The sequence below is a fragment of the Paramisgurnus dabryanus genome, chromosome 3 (genome assembly GCF_030506205.2).
Source record: "Paramisgurnus dabryanus chromosome 3, PD_genome_1.1, whole genome shotgun sequence".
Classification (NCBI taxonomy): Eukaryota; Metazoa; Chordata; class Actinopteri; order Cypriniformes; family Cobitidae; genus Paramisgurnus; species Paramisgurnus dabryanus.
In genome coordinates this window covers 45474724-45489453 of record NC_133339.1, presented here as the reverse complement: position 1 = coordinate 45489453, position 14730 = coordinate 45474724, and the positions used below count along the sequence as shown (strand labels likewise).

At 38.8% G+C, this 14730-nt stretch overlaps 1 protein-coding gene across 1 annotated transcript in view; it reads right to left on the bottom strand.

Moving 5' to 3' along the window:
* Positions 1–2153: 2153 nt before the first annotated feature.
* Positions 2154–14730, bottom strand: part of arhgdia (Rho GDP dissociation inhibitor (GDI) alpha) — a 27361-nt gene continuing 14784 nt past the window's right edge. Inside the window, exons 2-6 of the mRNA XM_065263118.2 lie at positions 13623–13818; positions 7321–7404; positions 6263–6339; positions 5516–5579; positions 2154–3681 (exon numbers count right to left, since the gene is read on the bottom strand). Coding sequence (XP_065119190.1) covers positions 3482–3681; positions 5516–5579; positions 6263–6339; positions 7321–7404; positions 13623–13809 — 612 coding nt within the window. The 5' untranslated portion in view covers positions 13810–13818 and the 3' untranslated portion in view covers positions 2154–3481. The remainder of the gene's footprint in view (positions 3682–5515; positions 5580–6262; positions 6340–7320; positions 7405–13622; positions 13819–14730) is intronic.

Genomic DNA, 14730 nt, shown 5'->3' with positions numbered 1-14730 from the left:
AAAGTCGCTGTTCATTTACATCCATCACTGTTGGTCTTCTCAAATCATACACAACAAGCTGCTGCTTCTTTTTTTGTGGGTTTACCGTCCGTTTCATTCCTACTGTAGTTACACGGGTGGATACTGCCTACTAGCGCTCTGCATATGGAATTGCACGTCGACGCGGGAAACAATGCAAAAGTGTATATAAAAAAAGTTGCATAGCCTACGGCATCAAGGCTATCATTTATACTTTTGCGTCGTTGTCCGAGTCGACGGGCATACATACCACAGTAGCAGCATGACCGTCAGCGAAGAAGCAGCTTGGCAAGTTTAACCAACAAATGAAGAAGAAACAGCAACTTGTTGTGTATAATTTGAGAAGACCAGCAGTGATGGGAGTAAATAAACAGCAACTTTTGTTGCAGTTTGAGTTAAATCACTCCTCAACTTGGCCCATCTTTGTTTTTACCCTCACAAATGGAAATACCTATTACGCAATTTTTTACCTGATGGGAAGGGGTCTGGTGGACCCATCACAGTGCTTGCGGTCTGCGTAGAACTGATGCGCTGTTAAATTTTTCCGAGGTGCACATCAGGCTAAACAGAGCTACGCACAGGCTACCGATCAACCTACAGCGTAGAGCTTACGCACGACTATAAATCTGGCTTTACGCGCAACTTTAATGGCCCTGTCCCAAATGGCACACTCCGGACTTGTGGACCTCCTCAGATTCCACACTTTGATGACAACATGTTGAGCAGACCTTAGGGACCCTTGACGCGAGTCCAAAAGGGCGCACCAGAGTTGTAATTTGGGACAGACTCAAGTGTCATGCTGGAAATAGGAAGCTGCCCATCAGTGTGAACTCCTCCCTTCCGTCATCTGATTGCTCTTTCGCAAGGACTTCTGGGTTGGTAAAGTGTGCAAAGCCTGCTGCAAGACCACATCAAGGGTGCAAAGGGGGCGCTGATGATCATGCTTTGGAGCGTAAAAATGTCAGATGGGACACCCTTCGGCTCGTAGACTAAGCGATTTAAGGCCACGAGACCGAAAGTCCACATGAAGTGCGCCATTTGGGACAGGGCCAATGAGCCCTCAAGTCTTTCCAAAAACCATGGTGGCATGTGTATTTGGCTTCATACAGCACCGCACAGACCGGCATATTGTTGATATCAAAATACCACAAGAGCAACTCGAATCACACTCGCTTGTCGGTTCTTGTGAAGTTGACCACACCCCTTCTGTCTTGTCCTCCAATCAAACATACCGTGCCATATTAAAAAAAATTGTGACATGTCTGTGAGGTAACCTGTTTTTATTGCCGTTTTGTGATATTCCTTTTCCAATTACCTGAAAAACCACCTTACCCAAGTGTTTTTTTTTTTGTGATATATGGGAGTCATACACAGTTGCTTTGTGTTTCCATTAAAAGCACACTCCACTTTAATATCCTCATTTTCCAGCTTCCCTAAAGTTAAATTTGATTCTTACCTTTTTGGAGTCCATTCAGCTGATCTGGCGGTAGCACTTTTAGCATAGCTTAGCATAATCCATTGAATCTGATTAGACCATTAGCAAATGGCCAAAGAGTTTTGATATTTTTCCAGTTTAAAACTTGACTCTTTTGTAGTTACATCGTGTACTAAGTTACATCGTGTACTAAGACCGACAGAAAATTAAAAGTTGCGATTTTTTTAGGGAGATATGGCTAGGAACTATACTCTCATTCTGGCGTAATAATTTTGCTGATGTAACATGGCTGCAGGAGGCGCAATGATATTACGCACTGCCCGAAAATAGTTGCCTGCTATTGAAAGTAACCAAAAGGACTATTTTCGGGCAGTGCTTAATATCGCTACAGGGAGCTGGAAAATTTGCATATTTTCAAAAAAGTGGAATGTGCCTCTAAGCGCCGTTTGAAGACCAGCTCGTCCACTCCTGACGACACTAGCAGAATAAAGTTCACACACACTTTTGATATTTTTTATTTTCGTACATCACTACAATTAGACAAAGACCAGCATTAAAGTTGTTATTTTATGCCGTTAGATAAATCTGGTGAATTTCACAGAATGAGGTTTACCCTCGTAACATCCCCCTGCTGTGGCAAACTAAACAAACAATGGTACAGCATCAATTTGAAGGAATGGAAGACAAAAGAAACATGAAGTCTGTTCTGAACACTTTAATATTGACAGGTGAACAGTAATCTCCAGCTATCACAGAGATAAGTACACTGAAAAACCAAACGAATGAAGACAGAAGCAGCGGTTTGGACAAGCACAACAGGCTTCTACCTCGCAGACAATGTTGCTAATGAAGTGTGTGTGTGTATGAAACAGTACAGTGATGCATCGAGCATTGAGGTTACACTACACTGAAACTTTAGGTTTACTCTAGACCTCCGTAGCTGTCGTCCTACAAAATGCATCTTTAGAGTTTTAACATCATCCTTCGCTTGAGCACACCTCGTGGTTGTCAATACTGGAGGCACAGTCAGTGTAGTTTGTCATTTTTCGGTCGAGTAGTTCAATACTGAGGTCTGTGAGCAAAAAGCCCTTTTCTGCTAAACATCAGAGCGCAAGCCAACAACTCACTAAACCGGAAGCAAAGGGTGCAATATTCCAAAGCGAGCACCAGTCGTCTTTGGGAGGTTTGTGCGCAAGCATGGAGGTATGATAATGTGGATGGTGTTTGCTTAGTATCGACTCGTAAGACAAATATCTTATTGGATTTAAACCCAGGCAGGTCATCGACGTCTTGCTACACAATAATTTTTTTTTAAGGCCACATGGCAATGAAACGGTTCAATGGAAACCCTGCAACATTAAAGCAGGGTCAAGGCTGATTTTTAGTAGCGGACGGGACAGATTATGACGTCCCACAAACCCTACGTAACTTAAGTCACACATTGACACTCACGCATTCATACCGAGAGGCAAGTAAAGACCTGCTCCAGCACATCACTTACATTTTTACAACTATCCATCTAACTCCTCCTATACAGCTCAAAGGCATCGGACACATTCCCAAAGGCAAAACTGAGTGACAAACTGCTTTCATACACTTTTATAAAAAGGCAGATCATGGTTTAAAAAAAAAGAAAGGAATGTCGGAGAAAGGAATGAGGGCACAGGTACAGTGAAGATTACTAATAACCATGTCAAAAGCATCCGAGATTTGTATCTTTTTCTATATTTTTCCTGTTTTTCCTTTTATATACAAACAAAGCAAAACACAAAATATGGATTGTGCACGATTTTGTTTGTTTTCACATATATATTTCATGAAAAGCCTCAATACTCATTGGGAGAGAAAGGAACGGGGATATAGAGGGAGAAAGATGGAAAGTGGACGGAGTGAGAAAGATCCTTTTCCTTTAAATCGCCAGTTAATAATGATGAGGAGGATGATGATGATGATGGTGGGGAGAACTAGAGAAGGTTGGAGAGGAAGGGAGAATGATAAGAAGGAAAATCAGCAGGGTTTGGAAACGGCTCAATCTTTCCAGTCCTTCTTGATGTTGAGGTTCCATTCCCAGGACAGATGGTCGTGCTTGTCGTCGTCGGTGAACTTTGATTTAATGGTGTAAGTGCCGCGGGCCAGCAAGCCTTTGGGCGCCTCCTCTAAGGGCGTTAGGAACTCGTACTCGGTCGGCCGAGGCCCGTAGCTGCCCACCATGTAGTCCGTTTTGTCAACTGAAAACAAGACACAGGACTGAGGGTTAGCATTGCACACAACAGACGATGGGACGTCTGATGGTAATAGTCTTCATTTATGCTTGCTTAAAATGTCTGACATTTAGGGTGGGTTGCACCAACAAGGATTAGGCCTAAATCTGGTTTAAATCAAAGCTTATTTAATAATTCTGTTGCACCAAACTTTAAACCGGTTTAAAAATAATCAGGTTTTCATTTAAACTGTCATTTTGATCCAGGTTTAAATTTTACAGTAAACCTACTAATTTCCTGATCTGTTAATTGTTTTAAAAGATTGTCAAATGTTTTTATTTGAATCAGACCTTTAGATTAGCCTACCGGTGTATGTAGGTGATTTATAATACAAAAATTACATTACCTTTGCTTGCATAAACTGTTTATTTCCTTTTTGAATGACAACGTCAACATTGTTGCTGTTTAATTACACCGGAAAATTCAACATGGCGGACAAAATAAATCACAGATGAAGGGTTTAATACAGTTTAAAGTTTTAATCTAAGATTTATTAATCTGTGTTTAAATTTAAGTGGTGCAACATAACTCGAATTAAAATTAAACTGAGATCAACAAACCCTAGATTAGCTCTAAACTCTGCTTAATTTAATCCTTGTTGGTGCAACCCACCCTCAGAGTTTTCACTTAACCTCCTTTCTGATACGACCCCCAGGTCATCAGTAAAGATTATAAGAGCTGAATTTGGTTTGTCTGATACGAGTGACATTAAAAATGTTCAAGACATCAGGACAGGCTTGACAAACACAGACTTAACCCTTTAGATCTTATATGATAGCAAACATATCAGGGTCGTAAAATAAATGCTGGTTTAAACGATTCTCCAGACAAAAGATATATTTGAAGAGTTTGGTTTCAAAACGCAATAAATCCATTTTGACAAATTTCGGTAAAAACGTGTTTTCTATACCAAGAAAGTGACTTTACTTGATTTTCAAAGATTTATTATAAAAACTAATAATTTTTTTCCACAAAATGCAATAAATCCATGATCCAAGTTTTTTTTCAAAATTCTATAAATCTATTCAATCAATGTATAAATGTGCATTCATCTTTGCCATCTTATTTTCATTTAGTTGAACAGTTTTACACAATGATGTAAAAAATAAACATTAATGGCATTAATCAAAACACTTACTTTGTCATATTAGGAACACTGTCATTGCTGCGCAGTTATGACGTCGTCGCTTAACATTTTTCACAGCGATCAGTTGGGATTCTTGCTGACTTTGAGTAAAATTATGGAAAGTTTTTCATAAGATCCCCTGGGGTCAATGTGTTAGCACGAGAGAAGCTAGATGCTGTCGTGAGAACAAGCGATCGTCTCCCGAGTGCCTCTTGCGTAAATTATTAGATGTTGATGGCTTACGTTTCTTTCCCGTCACAGAAAGCCACCACAGGTTTATCAATGCTATTAAAGTATTATTTTGTTTTTGTTTGTTTGTTGATGTCAAGAAGTACAAAGTAGATGAGGAATCTAGGACTCTGTGTACTTAATGCGCTGCCATTGTTTGTTTACATTGCGTGGAATGGTGCGCAGTAATTTGTGGAGCGGATTTATTGCATTCTGTAGAAAAGGGGGAGTGGCGTTTATTGCGTTTTGGGAAAAAAGGGAGAAAAGATAACACAATAACACGGCGGATATTGGATTTTGCGTAAAATTAAGAATTTACTTTTTAATACTGACCTGATATAATACAGATTTTGGCAGTAACTCAATTTTTTCAAAAATGGCATTTATTGCGTTTTGGAACCAAACTCTTCATTTTTAGTTATTAAAAGTCTTTTTATAAATACTTACTCTTTACTCCTTTCCTAAAGGTCTGCTGTACATACTTCAATCCTGACACGATCTCCTTGTTTACCTGTAAAAAGATGCATTAACTGGTTAGAAATACAGGATATATACATATATGAACACATCAGTGTCTGGTGGACCAGTCACTTAACTTTTCAAAATGACTCTGATCTCGTGATCATTCTTCAGTGACATATATGTTATATTATTTCTAAGCAGGCACTTTACTGGCTTACAGGTAGGGCTGTCACAATGATTAAATAATGTCTCATTGCAATTGTTTGACCTCATCGCAATAATTTCAGATCACGGCAATAATTGCACATCTCTCTAAAAAACACAAGGGGGAGCTGCAGCGTCTGTATTAATGAGACTGTATCAGATTACGTTTAAAAGTGTTACTATGTGTATTAATATTTACTGCCAGGTAAATCTTTTGTAATTACAACAATATTTGAAAATGATTTCATAAAGGAAAAAAAATATGAGAATTAAATGTCAAAGCAATAAAATAGCCAATTAATCGTCATAATTGTCAAAGCCCTAAAACAGGCAATTTATCATCATAATAGTCACAATTTATTAGGCAATTTACCAAATTTAGCCAAATTTCATAATCGTGACAGGAAACTTAACATGTAAAAGACAGTCATTGATGTGTGTAGTTAAAAATACAGACCCTCACTTGTATTCAGTTGTCCCTTGGTTTGGTTAAAATAACCCAAAAGTGTCAGGACTCAGTAAACTAACCTTGAAGGTGATCTTTATCTTGTACTCCACTCCTTCCTTTAGTATAAATGACTGCTTCTTAAAAGACTCAAGATCTCCTGTTGAACATTACAACAAACACACAGACAGATGTTAAGAAACCTCAAGATGGAGATAACTGAAGTATTAGCTATTGTGGTGATAAAAATCTAATCAAAGATATGCATAAAACAATGCAAAATAAAATTAGTTTGATGTGTCAGCAGCATGCAGTAATAGCTTGTGTCCAGCAGATGGCTGTGTTTAGCACTCAGTCTCTATCTGTTTCTGGGTCATGTGAGGGGAAGATTAAATCTTGCCATTTGTTTGAAACATTAGTCACATGAGGATATAACATTCACTCATAATGTTATGAATTGTGAACAGCCATAATTCAGTTTTCCTTTAGAGCTCCATTAACTCGATTAAACCGTAAATGTTTACAAACTTATCACAAGACAAATATACTTGACAGGTTAATGGCCGATGTATCAGGAGTATTTAATCTGTGTTTAGACATAAGTGTATATTTAACTCTTTCACCGCCAGCGTTTTAAAAAAAAGTTGCCAGCCAGCGCCAGCGTTTTTCATGATTTTCACCAAAGTTTAATGCCATCCAGAAAATGTTCTTCTTTAAATAAATAAACATACAATATACCAAATGAAAGAACAGACCCTCTGCTTTCAAACAAAAAAAACCGTTTCATCCTACCTTTAGTGGTTCTTTTGCAATCAGCTTTTGAATATGGGTAGGTTTTTGCAAAAACACCATATTTTGAGCAAAAAGCAAAAATAATTCAATTTTTGTGACGGACTTTTCATAGAGATCCCATTCAGAGCGATCTTTAAAACAGACACGGACATGCAGCCGCTTGCCATAGGGCAATACTTCCGGTTTTAAAAAGTTGCGGAAGGGCGCCACCTGGTGGATAATAGCGGTATTGCGGAAAGACGGAAAATCTCGTCATTGGCGGGGAAGCGTTTTCTCTTAATTGACGAGATATCTCGTCAATGGCGGGGAAAGAGTTAACAGTTAATATATGAGAGGCATCTAAACTCACCCTGCAGGTCAAGAGTCAGCGGGGCCGGGGCCGTTTCACACATAAGCGTTAGCCGTGTCACCTGAACGTTAGGAGCGTTAGGATCTGAGGAAAGAACAACAGAAAACATCTCAATACTTGTTTGTTTTATGCCTCGTGCTAACCTACATAGCCTGATATCAGGTGCTATGATATAATAAAAGATGAGAAGAATCTGGGGACTGACCCAATAAACACACCCATATGCTTTAGTTTTACAACAATGTAGACTGTGTGGCTGTTGAATCAAAATTGCATAAAAAAAAACAACAACTAAATCTAGTTTAGGTACAAACAGCTTCTGAAAAGTTTCATTTGATGTACTTTTCTTGTATCGTTTACACATCTGTGTCCAGCACTTGCTCCAGATACTACTCTCTATACTTTTGATTACTTTTATCACTTCTCACCTACTTTATATCAACGGTAAAGTATTTGAGCAACTTTCAATATAGCCACAGAACAATGTCTGCATGTGGATGAAAATAACTCAAGAATGGGGTGCTCTGATAGATCATCCGATGATGCTTGCTATGCTTCTCAATGAATGACGGTGAAATGCCTCTACATCCGCAAACCAGAGGGCGCTCTCGTGCAGAAACTCAATACAGAATTCAAGCATAAAAATTTAATTTACTGTACAACACAGAATTATAACTTGATTAAAACTCATTTTCAAATGCTATAATTTTTTCTTTCAATAATCAGCAAATGACAGAAATGCCTATATGTAATTTTAAATAAAACTTTTAATAAATTGTTGTTAAATTGTATTTGTTTAAAGGTGCAGTGTGTCATTTTTAAAAGGCTCTCTTGACAGAAATGCAAAATAATATAAAAAAATGACATTATCAGGGGTGTATAAAGACCTTACATTATGAACCGTTATGTTTTTATTACCTTAGGATGAGACATTTTTATCTACATACGGAGGGTCCCTTACATGGAAGTCGCCATTTTGTGCCGCCATGTTTCTACAGAAGCCCTTAACGGACAAACATTTTTTACGAAGCTGTCTCCGAAGATGACATGTTTGTCCGGTGGGGGCTATCGTAGCTTCTCTATGCGTTTTAAAAGCGAGGGGTGAGCAGTTAACTGAGCCTTTGGTTGCAATTTGCAACCTCACCACTAGATGCCACTAAAATTTACACACTGCACCTTTAATGGAGGGCCAAAATTTTACCCTCCAGTCATCTTTATCTGATTTGATGCTTTAAAAAAACATTTACTTGTGTGACTACACCGCACGCGACACATATAATAGGTAAAAGTTAAATATATATAAAAGGTAATTTACATTTTTAAAATCTGAGTGAAGAGTGGTTGAAGACCCCTTATGTTTTCAATTGATAAGATATGCTTTTTGATTACCTTAATTTTATTTAACCATTAAAACAAAATAAAGATAAAGGAAAAAGGAAAAAACGGAATCTGGGAATACTTAAAACTGATTTCATAAGGCCCTATATTATTATTTACAATAATTTATAGAAGTACCATGGAATTGACTGCTTTACACTGGCTTACTCAAAGTCATCAAAGTAATAAATTGCCGTCATTTGCTCTGAGAGCTGGTTTTTGCCAAAGCAGTAAAAAAAAAACCTACAACCACTTAAGGGCGCACTCACACTATCCAAACCAAACCGCGGTTCACTTGGGCTCAGGCGCGGAAGGCTGTGGTGTGAACGCAATCGCGTCTGAGCGCGATTCAAAAGGTGAAGACGTCAGTTGCGCGACCACTCACGTTCATCTGCCTCCGTAAAAACCCTTTGATGCAAGCAGCAGAGTTACGTGAATGTCCGAGCTGCACACGTGACAGATGAACTAAGCAATACGATGACATGTGAGAGGGCTGTCTGTAATCGCGCACCAAACGACTCCGAATAAAAAACACAGACTTATTACGGTGGGTTCCAGTGTTAAGAGAGCGCTTTACTTCCTGTTTTTTTCAAAACAATCGCATTTTAATGACGAAAGCATCCCCGGACTCGGATCGATTAGAAGTACAGTGTGAGTGCGTGCACCTGGGGGAGTAGGGAGGGGTGACAATTGCGCTGGGGCATGGTTTGGTTTGGATAATGTGAGTGCGCCCTAAGTCTAATGAGATGTTTTACAGCCAGAGAAACAGTATGTATGTATATATTATTTTAATGGTCCATATAATGCATTTGGCAAACACTTAAATCCAAAGCGACATACAGTGCATTTAAATTTGACATTTCATCAGTATGTTTTAATGGGATCGAACCCATGACCTTTTGTGTTGCTAATGCAATGCTCTACAGGATGAGCTACAGGAATACATTAGCTCTCCTTTTACGTTTTAAAAGTTATTGTGAATAATAAGCAACGGGCATCAAATGACCGACTACACTTACAAGGCCTGCAATCCAACTACAGAGATCTTAATATTTCTATTGCATCAGACGGTCTTTGTGAAGGTGTCCAAGAAAGAGTTAAATCCCCAACAGTACCATAAAAGTGACCCATATAACACATGCTCTGTAAACGTCTTCTGAAGATAAATAACAGACTGGTTGTTTTTCACCAGAAATCTCCTTCTGCTGCCAAATCTTGAAAACTGAGAATCAATCATGTCGGCCATAAAAACATCAAACCCAGTGTGACGTGTCCTGTTACCCCGCAAAATCTGCATTTAATCTGACATGGACACGAGTGTGAGTCAAACCTGGTGAAGAATATCTACTCGGTTTCACAGACTTTTACATTAGGCTACAGTAACAGTATTTCATGTTTAGGATGGTGCACTACAAGTAATGTTACAGCATGAGTTGGGGTCTGCAGCTTGAGCGCTGCTTTATTCACTTTATATTAAACAATGATTAAATGCCTCTCTCAGATGAAGGGTATGTCTGGCTGCTGATCAAAGCATAAAGAGCAGGAGCTCTTGTGACGTGACCTCTTTTCGGAGAGGCTCTTCAGAGGGTACAGCAGCTACTGCACAGCATATCCGACATACTGTATTCCTGGATCAACAGGATTTTCCGTCCTGGATTGTTTTAATTTTATTAGGGTCGTGAGGTACTGTCGCTGAGCTACAAGAACACAACCGCAAAGTCACGCTGAAAGTGAAGATCTCATTCAAAACTGCTGATAAAAATATATACTTTGAATGCAATGCAAGTTGGTTTGGATAAGAGCATCTGCCAAATGCATAAATGTAGAACTTTTATTTACAAAAATAAAATCATGTTTTAACTCTGAGATTCACAAAGATTAAAGTACTTAGTGAAAGGATCTACCCTTCTAAATCTGTTAAAGTAACTTTAAATGAACATTCACATATATGTTTCCTTTAAATCAAATGTTGTAATGTTTTATGTCATCTCTACAGTTGTTGGTTTGATAGTTCAGCCAAAAATAAAAACTGGCCCATAATTTACATGAATGCCGAACACAGAGTTATGTATATGACTTTGTAGTGTTAAAACCTGTTTGTGCATATAGAAGATCCATAAAGTCACATAGAGTAAAGTTTTAAACCCAAAGGCGTAACTTTTATTCTCGCTGTATTATTGTTGCCGCCCACATGTCACTGAGACGCTGATATTCCAAATATGGTAAAGGGCGTAACATTTCCGTCACACGCTTGAGGTATTCGGCCAATCACAATGCACTGGATAGCTCTTGATGTTGATACCTTTTAGAAGTAATAATAATATAGTGACAGGTATTTGTTAATATGTGACAAGAGTATGCAGCAAACCATTGACACCTAGTGGCCTTTGTTGGTAAAACCCCTAAAAAAGGGACACAAACCTCATGTTTTGTGATTTTAACAAGAATTAAACTACTTGAGACTTATGCTGCGTTCAGACCAGCCGCGATAGAGGCGTCAAGCGTGAGTGATTTCAATGTTAAGTCAATGTAAAGACGCGTTGACGTGCGTCTGGAGGTCTTATGGCGTGAATAAGGCCGCCTCATTCACAAATCTAGTTCGCGCGAATTGAGCATTGCTGCGGCAAACGCACGAGTTGAAAAATTTGAACTTTGGCGGAAAAACGCGTCACGTTAACCAATCAGGAGCTTGCTCTAGTAGTGAAGTGATTACAGGAAGCAAGCGCAGTAACAGAGGGCTATGGAAGGCCCTCCCATGATGCAAATTTCCACGTGAATGTCTCGATGACTAGAATTTCACGTGCGGCTTTCACGCGCAAATGAAGCGAGTACACTCAAAATGTTCAAGCGGCGAACTAGACTTTCTGTCGTGAAACATTTACATTTATATAATTTTATTTATAAAAAGATAATATGTTATTGCATCATTTTTATATAATAAAATACATTTAAACTGCTATAACATATTTTCTGTTTAATATTTTATCTCCAGGGACTTGAGAAAACTTAAATTTCTTCTTTAAAACAAGACCAAGATTAGGCTCCTAGACCTAATCTTTAGAGTTATTTTAATTTAAAAGGTGCACATGCTTTTCACTGTTCAATGTTGTCTGGTTTGAATTATGGGCTATTTTTCATTTTTGGGTGAACTATTCCGTTTAAGGTGCCAAAGAATGCATTGAAAATATCTGTTAAATTGTTCTCTGATGTCTACATAAAAAGTTTGTGGGTTTATTAAGTGCAAAAATGAACTAGAGATAGTTTACATGTCCATTTACAACCCTAGGATTTGCTTTTTGAATTAAATGGTCTATTATTACCTTATTTGAAAGGGTCATGAATAATAATGTTGAGCTCTGCTCTGATTGGTTGTTTCTCAGAGCAGTTCAGTAGCTCTGTGTGTGTGCAAACAGACCTTATGTTTAAGTCTGTATCAGATGAAGATACAGATTTTAAGGAATAATTAATTGTTTGGAGATTGCTAATGGATGTTTCTGAGTGGTTAGTTTGTGTTTTTTCAATATGGACCTACAAAACGTAACTTAACTGTAACATCAATAGTAGAACTTTAGCGTTAATGCTAGCATATAGCATTGATTAACATATAGCGCTAACTCAGCAGTCACAACTTTGTTTATAGCATTGTAACAACATTGTATTTAATTTAACGTTGTGGGCGTACATCTTGACTGTAACGTCACAGTGGGTGTTATGTTGAGATTGGCCTGTTTTCATTTATATATATTCGTTTATATAAGGAGGAGGAAACAATCGTATTTAAAGCAACACCAAAGAGTTTTTTTTACCTTAAAATAATGTTTCCAAAAAAGTTTAAGTGGTTCATCCACTCAAAACAGGGTGAATGGCACTTTCACATTCGCTTTGCAGCCCTCTATCGGCCAAAACCGCACTAAAGAAGTTTCCAACCGTCGGGTAGTGGTCCTGTAGTTCGAGTAAAAACTACAAAAACTTGCTTTACGGCAGACCTACAATCCAATCAGAGCCAGCTATGCTGCAGTATTTACGACAGTGCTAATGAACAATTACGCTTCTAACCTGTAGGGGGAGCAAAGAGCAATAACTCTTTAGTGTTGCTTGAAGGCTCACGATAATTCATTACCATGTACAGATCTCTTATTATTCTTCTATGCCTAAATAAATACAGTTTTACATTCTACTGCACCTTCAGGGGGCGTGCACACCAAAGCTTTTACGCCAGCGGATGGCATATGTTTTCAATTGTTTCCAATGGAAGCGCAAAGCTTTTTAAAAACAGTAGCAGCTGGTGTTATGCTTTTCCGCACTGAGAGTTGAAAAATATTCAACTTCAGCTTGTCAATGTCTGTTCTCACTCGGTCGTCCAATGACAGTGCAGGAGGGGCGGGACAAACATCACAACAACCAACTGGTGCATTATTCAACGACCGATAAACAAAGCAGAAGTATCATAGCATGCAAAGCGCTCAGCTGAAAAAAGCTGTTAGTCTGCGTCCGCCTGGCATTTTCAGCCACGTTTAAAAGCTTTGGTGTGAACAACCCCTTAAAGATGAAAAAGCCTTGAGTAATAAATTAATTTGAAAATTATACACAAATGACACTTTATTCCCAAATCAAACGCTCACAGCCCTGATCATATCCCCAACCCTCCAATCAGTGTTGTTAGAGCCCCTAACCGCAGTCCTTGGATCTGACAGCTCATGGGACTGTTTCTCCAGGATAACGTCTTACTGGATAATTTACGTTCAACAGCGGGAGAGCGGTTTGGCTCTGGAGATCAGCTGGCCTGGAGCCGCTGCATAAGCCAAGACACACTAATCAAACTAATATCAAAGTGTGTTGACAGAGAAGTGCAAATAAGAAAAGAATTGTTGTAATACCAAGATCGAAGTATGATGTGTTTGCATAGGAAACAAGGTTGCACACACCTACGGCCACACCGCCGGCGCCCAACAGAGCCTCTTTGTACTTGCGAAGGCTTTCATCGTCTTTGTCCAGCTCCTGGATCTCCTGAAGACTTTTCTGTGCTGGTGGCTTGTAGTTGACGGACTCTGTGTCTTCATTTTCGGCGGCGATGGCGGCTAGCTGTTCTGGTGTGGGCTCCTGCTCGGCCATGATTGACAACTGCAGGAAAGACACGTGTGTGAGGTTTATCCAAAGACATCAAAGAAAGTACTTTTGTCTACAATGGATTTGGCACAAATATCAGTTGCATTGGAGAAGTGACCCACATAACAGTACACATGATCTTCCCTATTCATTTAACTTAAGTACCGTCAAAGATATTGGATATAACAAGATTATGACTATAAATAAGGGATAATACAAAGCTGAATATGGACGCTCTGATCTTTAATTGATAAAGACCTAAAATTACCTCAAGAAAAGGTTAAGAAAGTTTGATTTCAATCTTTGTCATGATCTTACTCAGTCAATATTAAAAGATAACAATCGTATACAGAATCTTATGGCAGTGTGCCAGGCGTAGCACACTTGTATTTTAATAGTGTGGTGTCCCACAGTAAAGAAATGAATGTGCGAGAATGCCACACTTCTGCTGCAATGCAGTGCACTTGTCTTCTTTCTCGTGCTAGCACACTTAAGCGCGTGCAAGGGCTGTCCGAATATCAGAAGATCTCACCGTCTGTAGTTTCCTGTTCCCCTCATCTGCAGACCTGCAGCACGTCTAGCGCGCCTCACCCGCATACTTTCACTTCCTTATATGGTATAAAGGTATAAACGCGCAAAATCACACTCGTGACATAACCTTACTTTCAGATTGCATTGAGCAATAATGTAACAGCAAAAGACCGATTTAGTTTTTTTGGGAAGTTGTTGATAAAAGTAGGGGATGGTAAACGAATCGATCTATTAACAGCGAACTCTTAAACGTTTACGTAAAATAAAAATAAAAAAGTGGGATGCAGGTAAATATAGAATGTTTTTAGCCATTTCAATAAATCTCGTATCAGCATTCCTGTTGCTTAACTATTACAACTACTGGTATGCAATGCACTATATGGATGTTTATTGGAT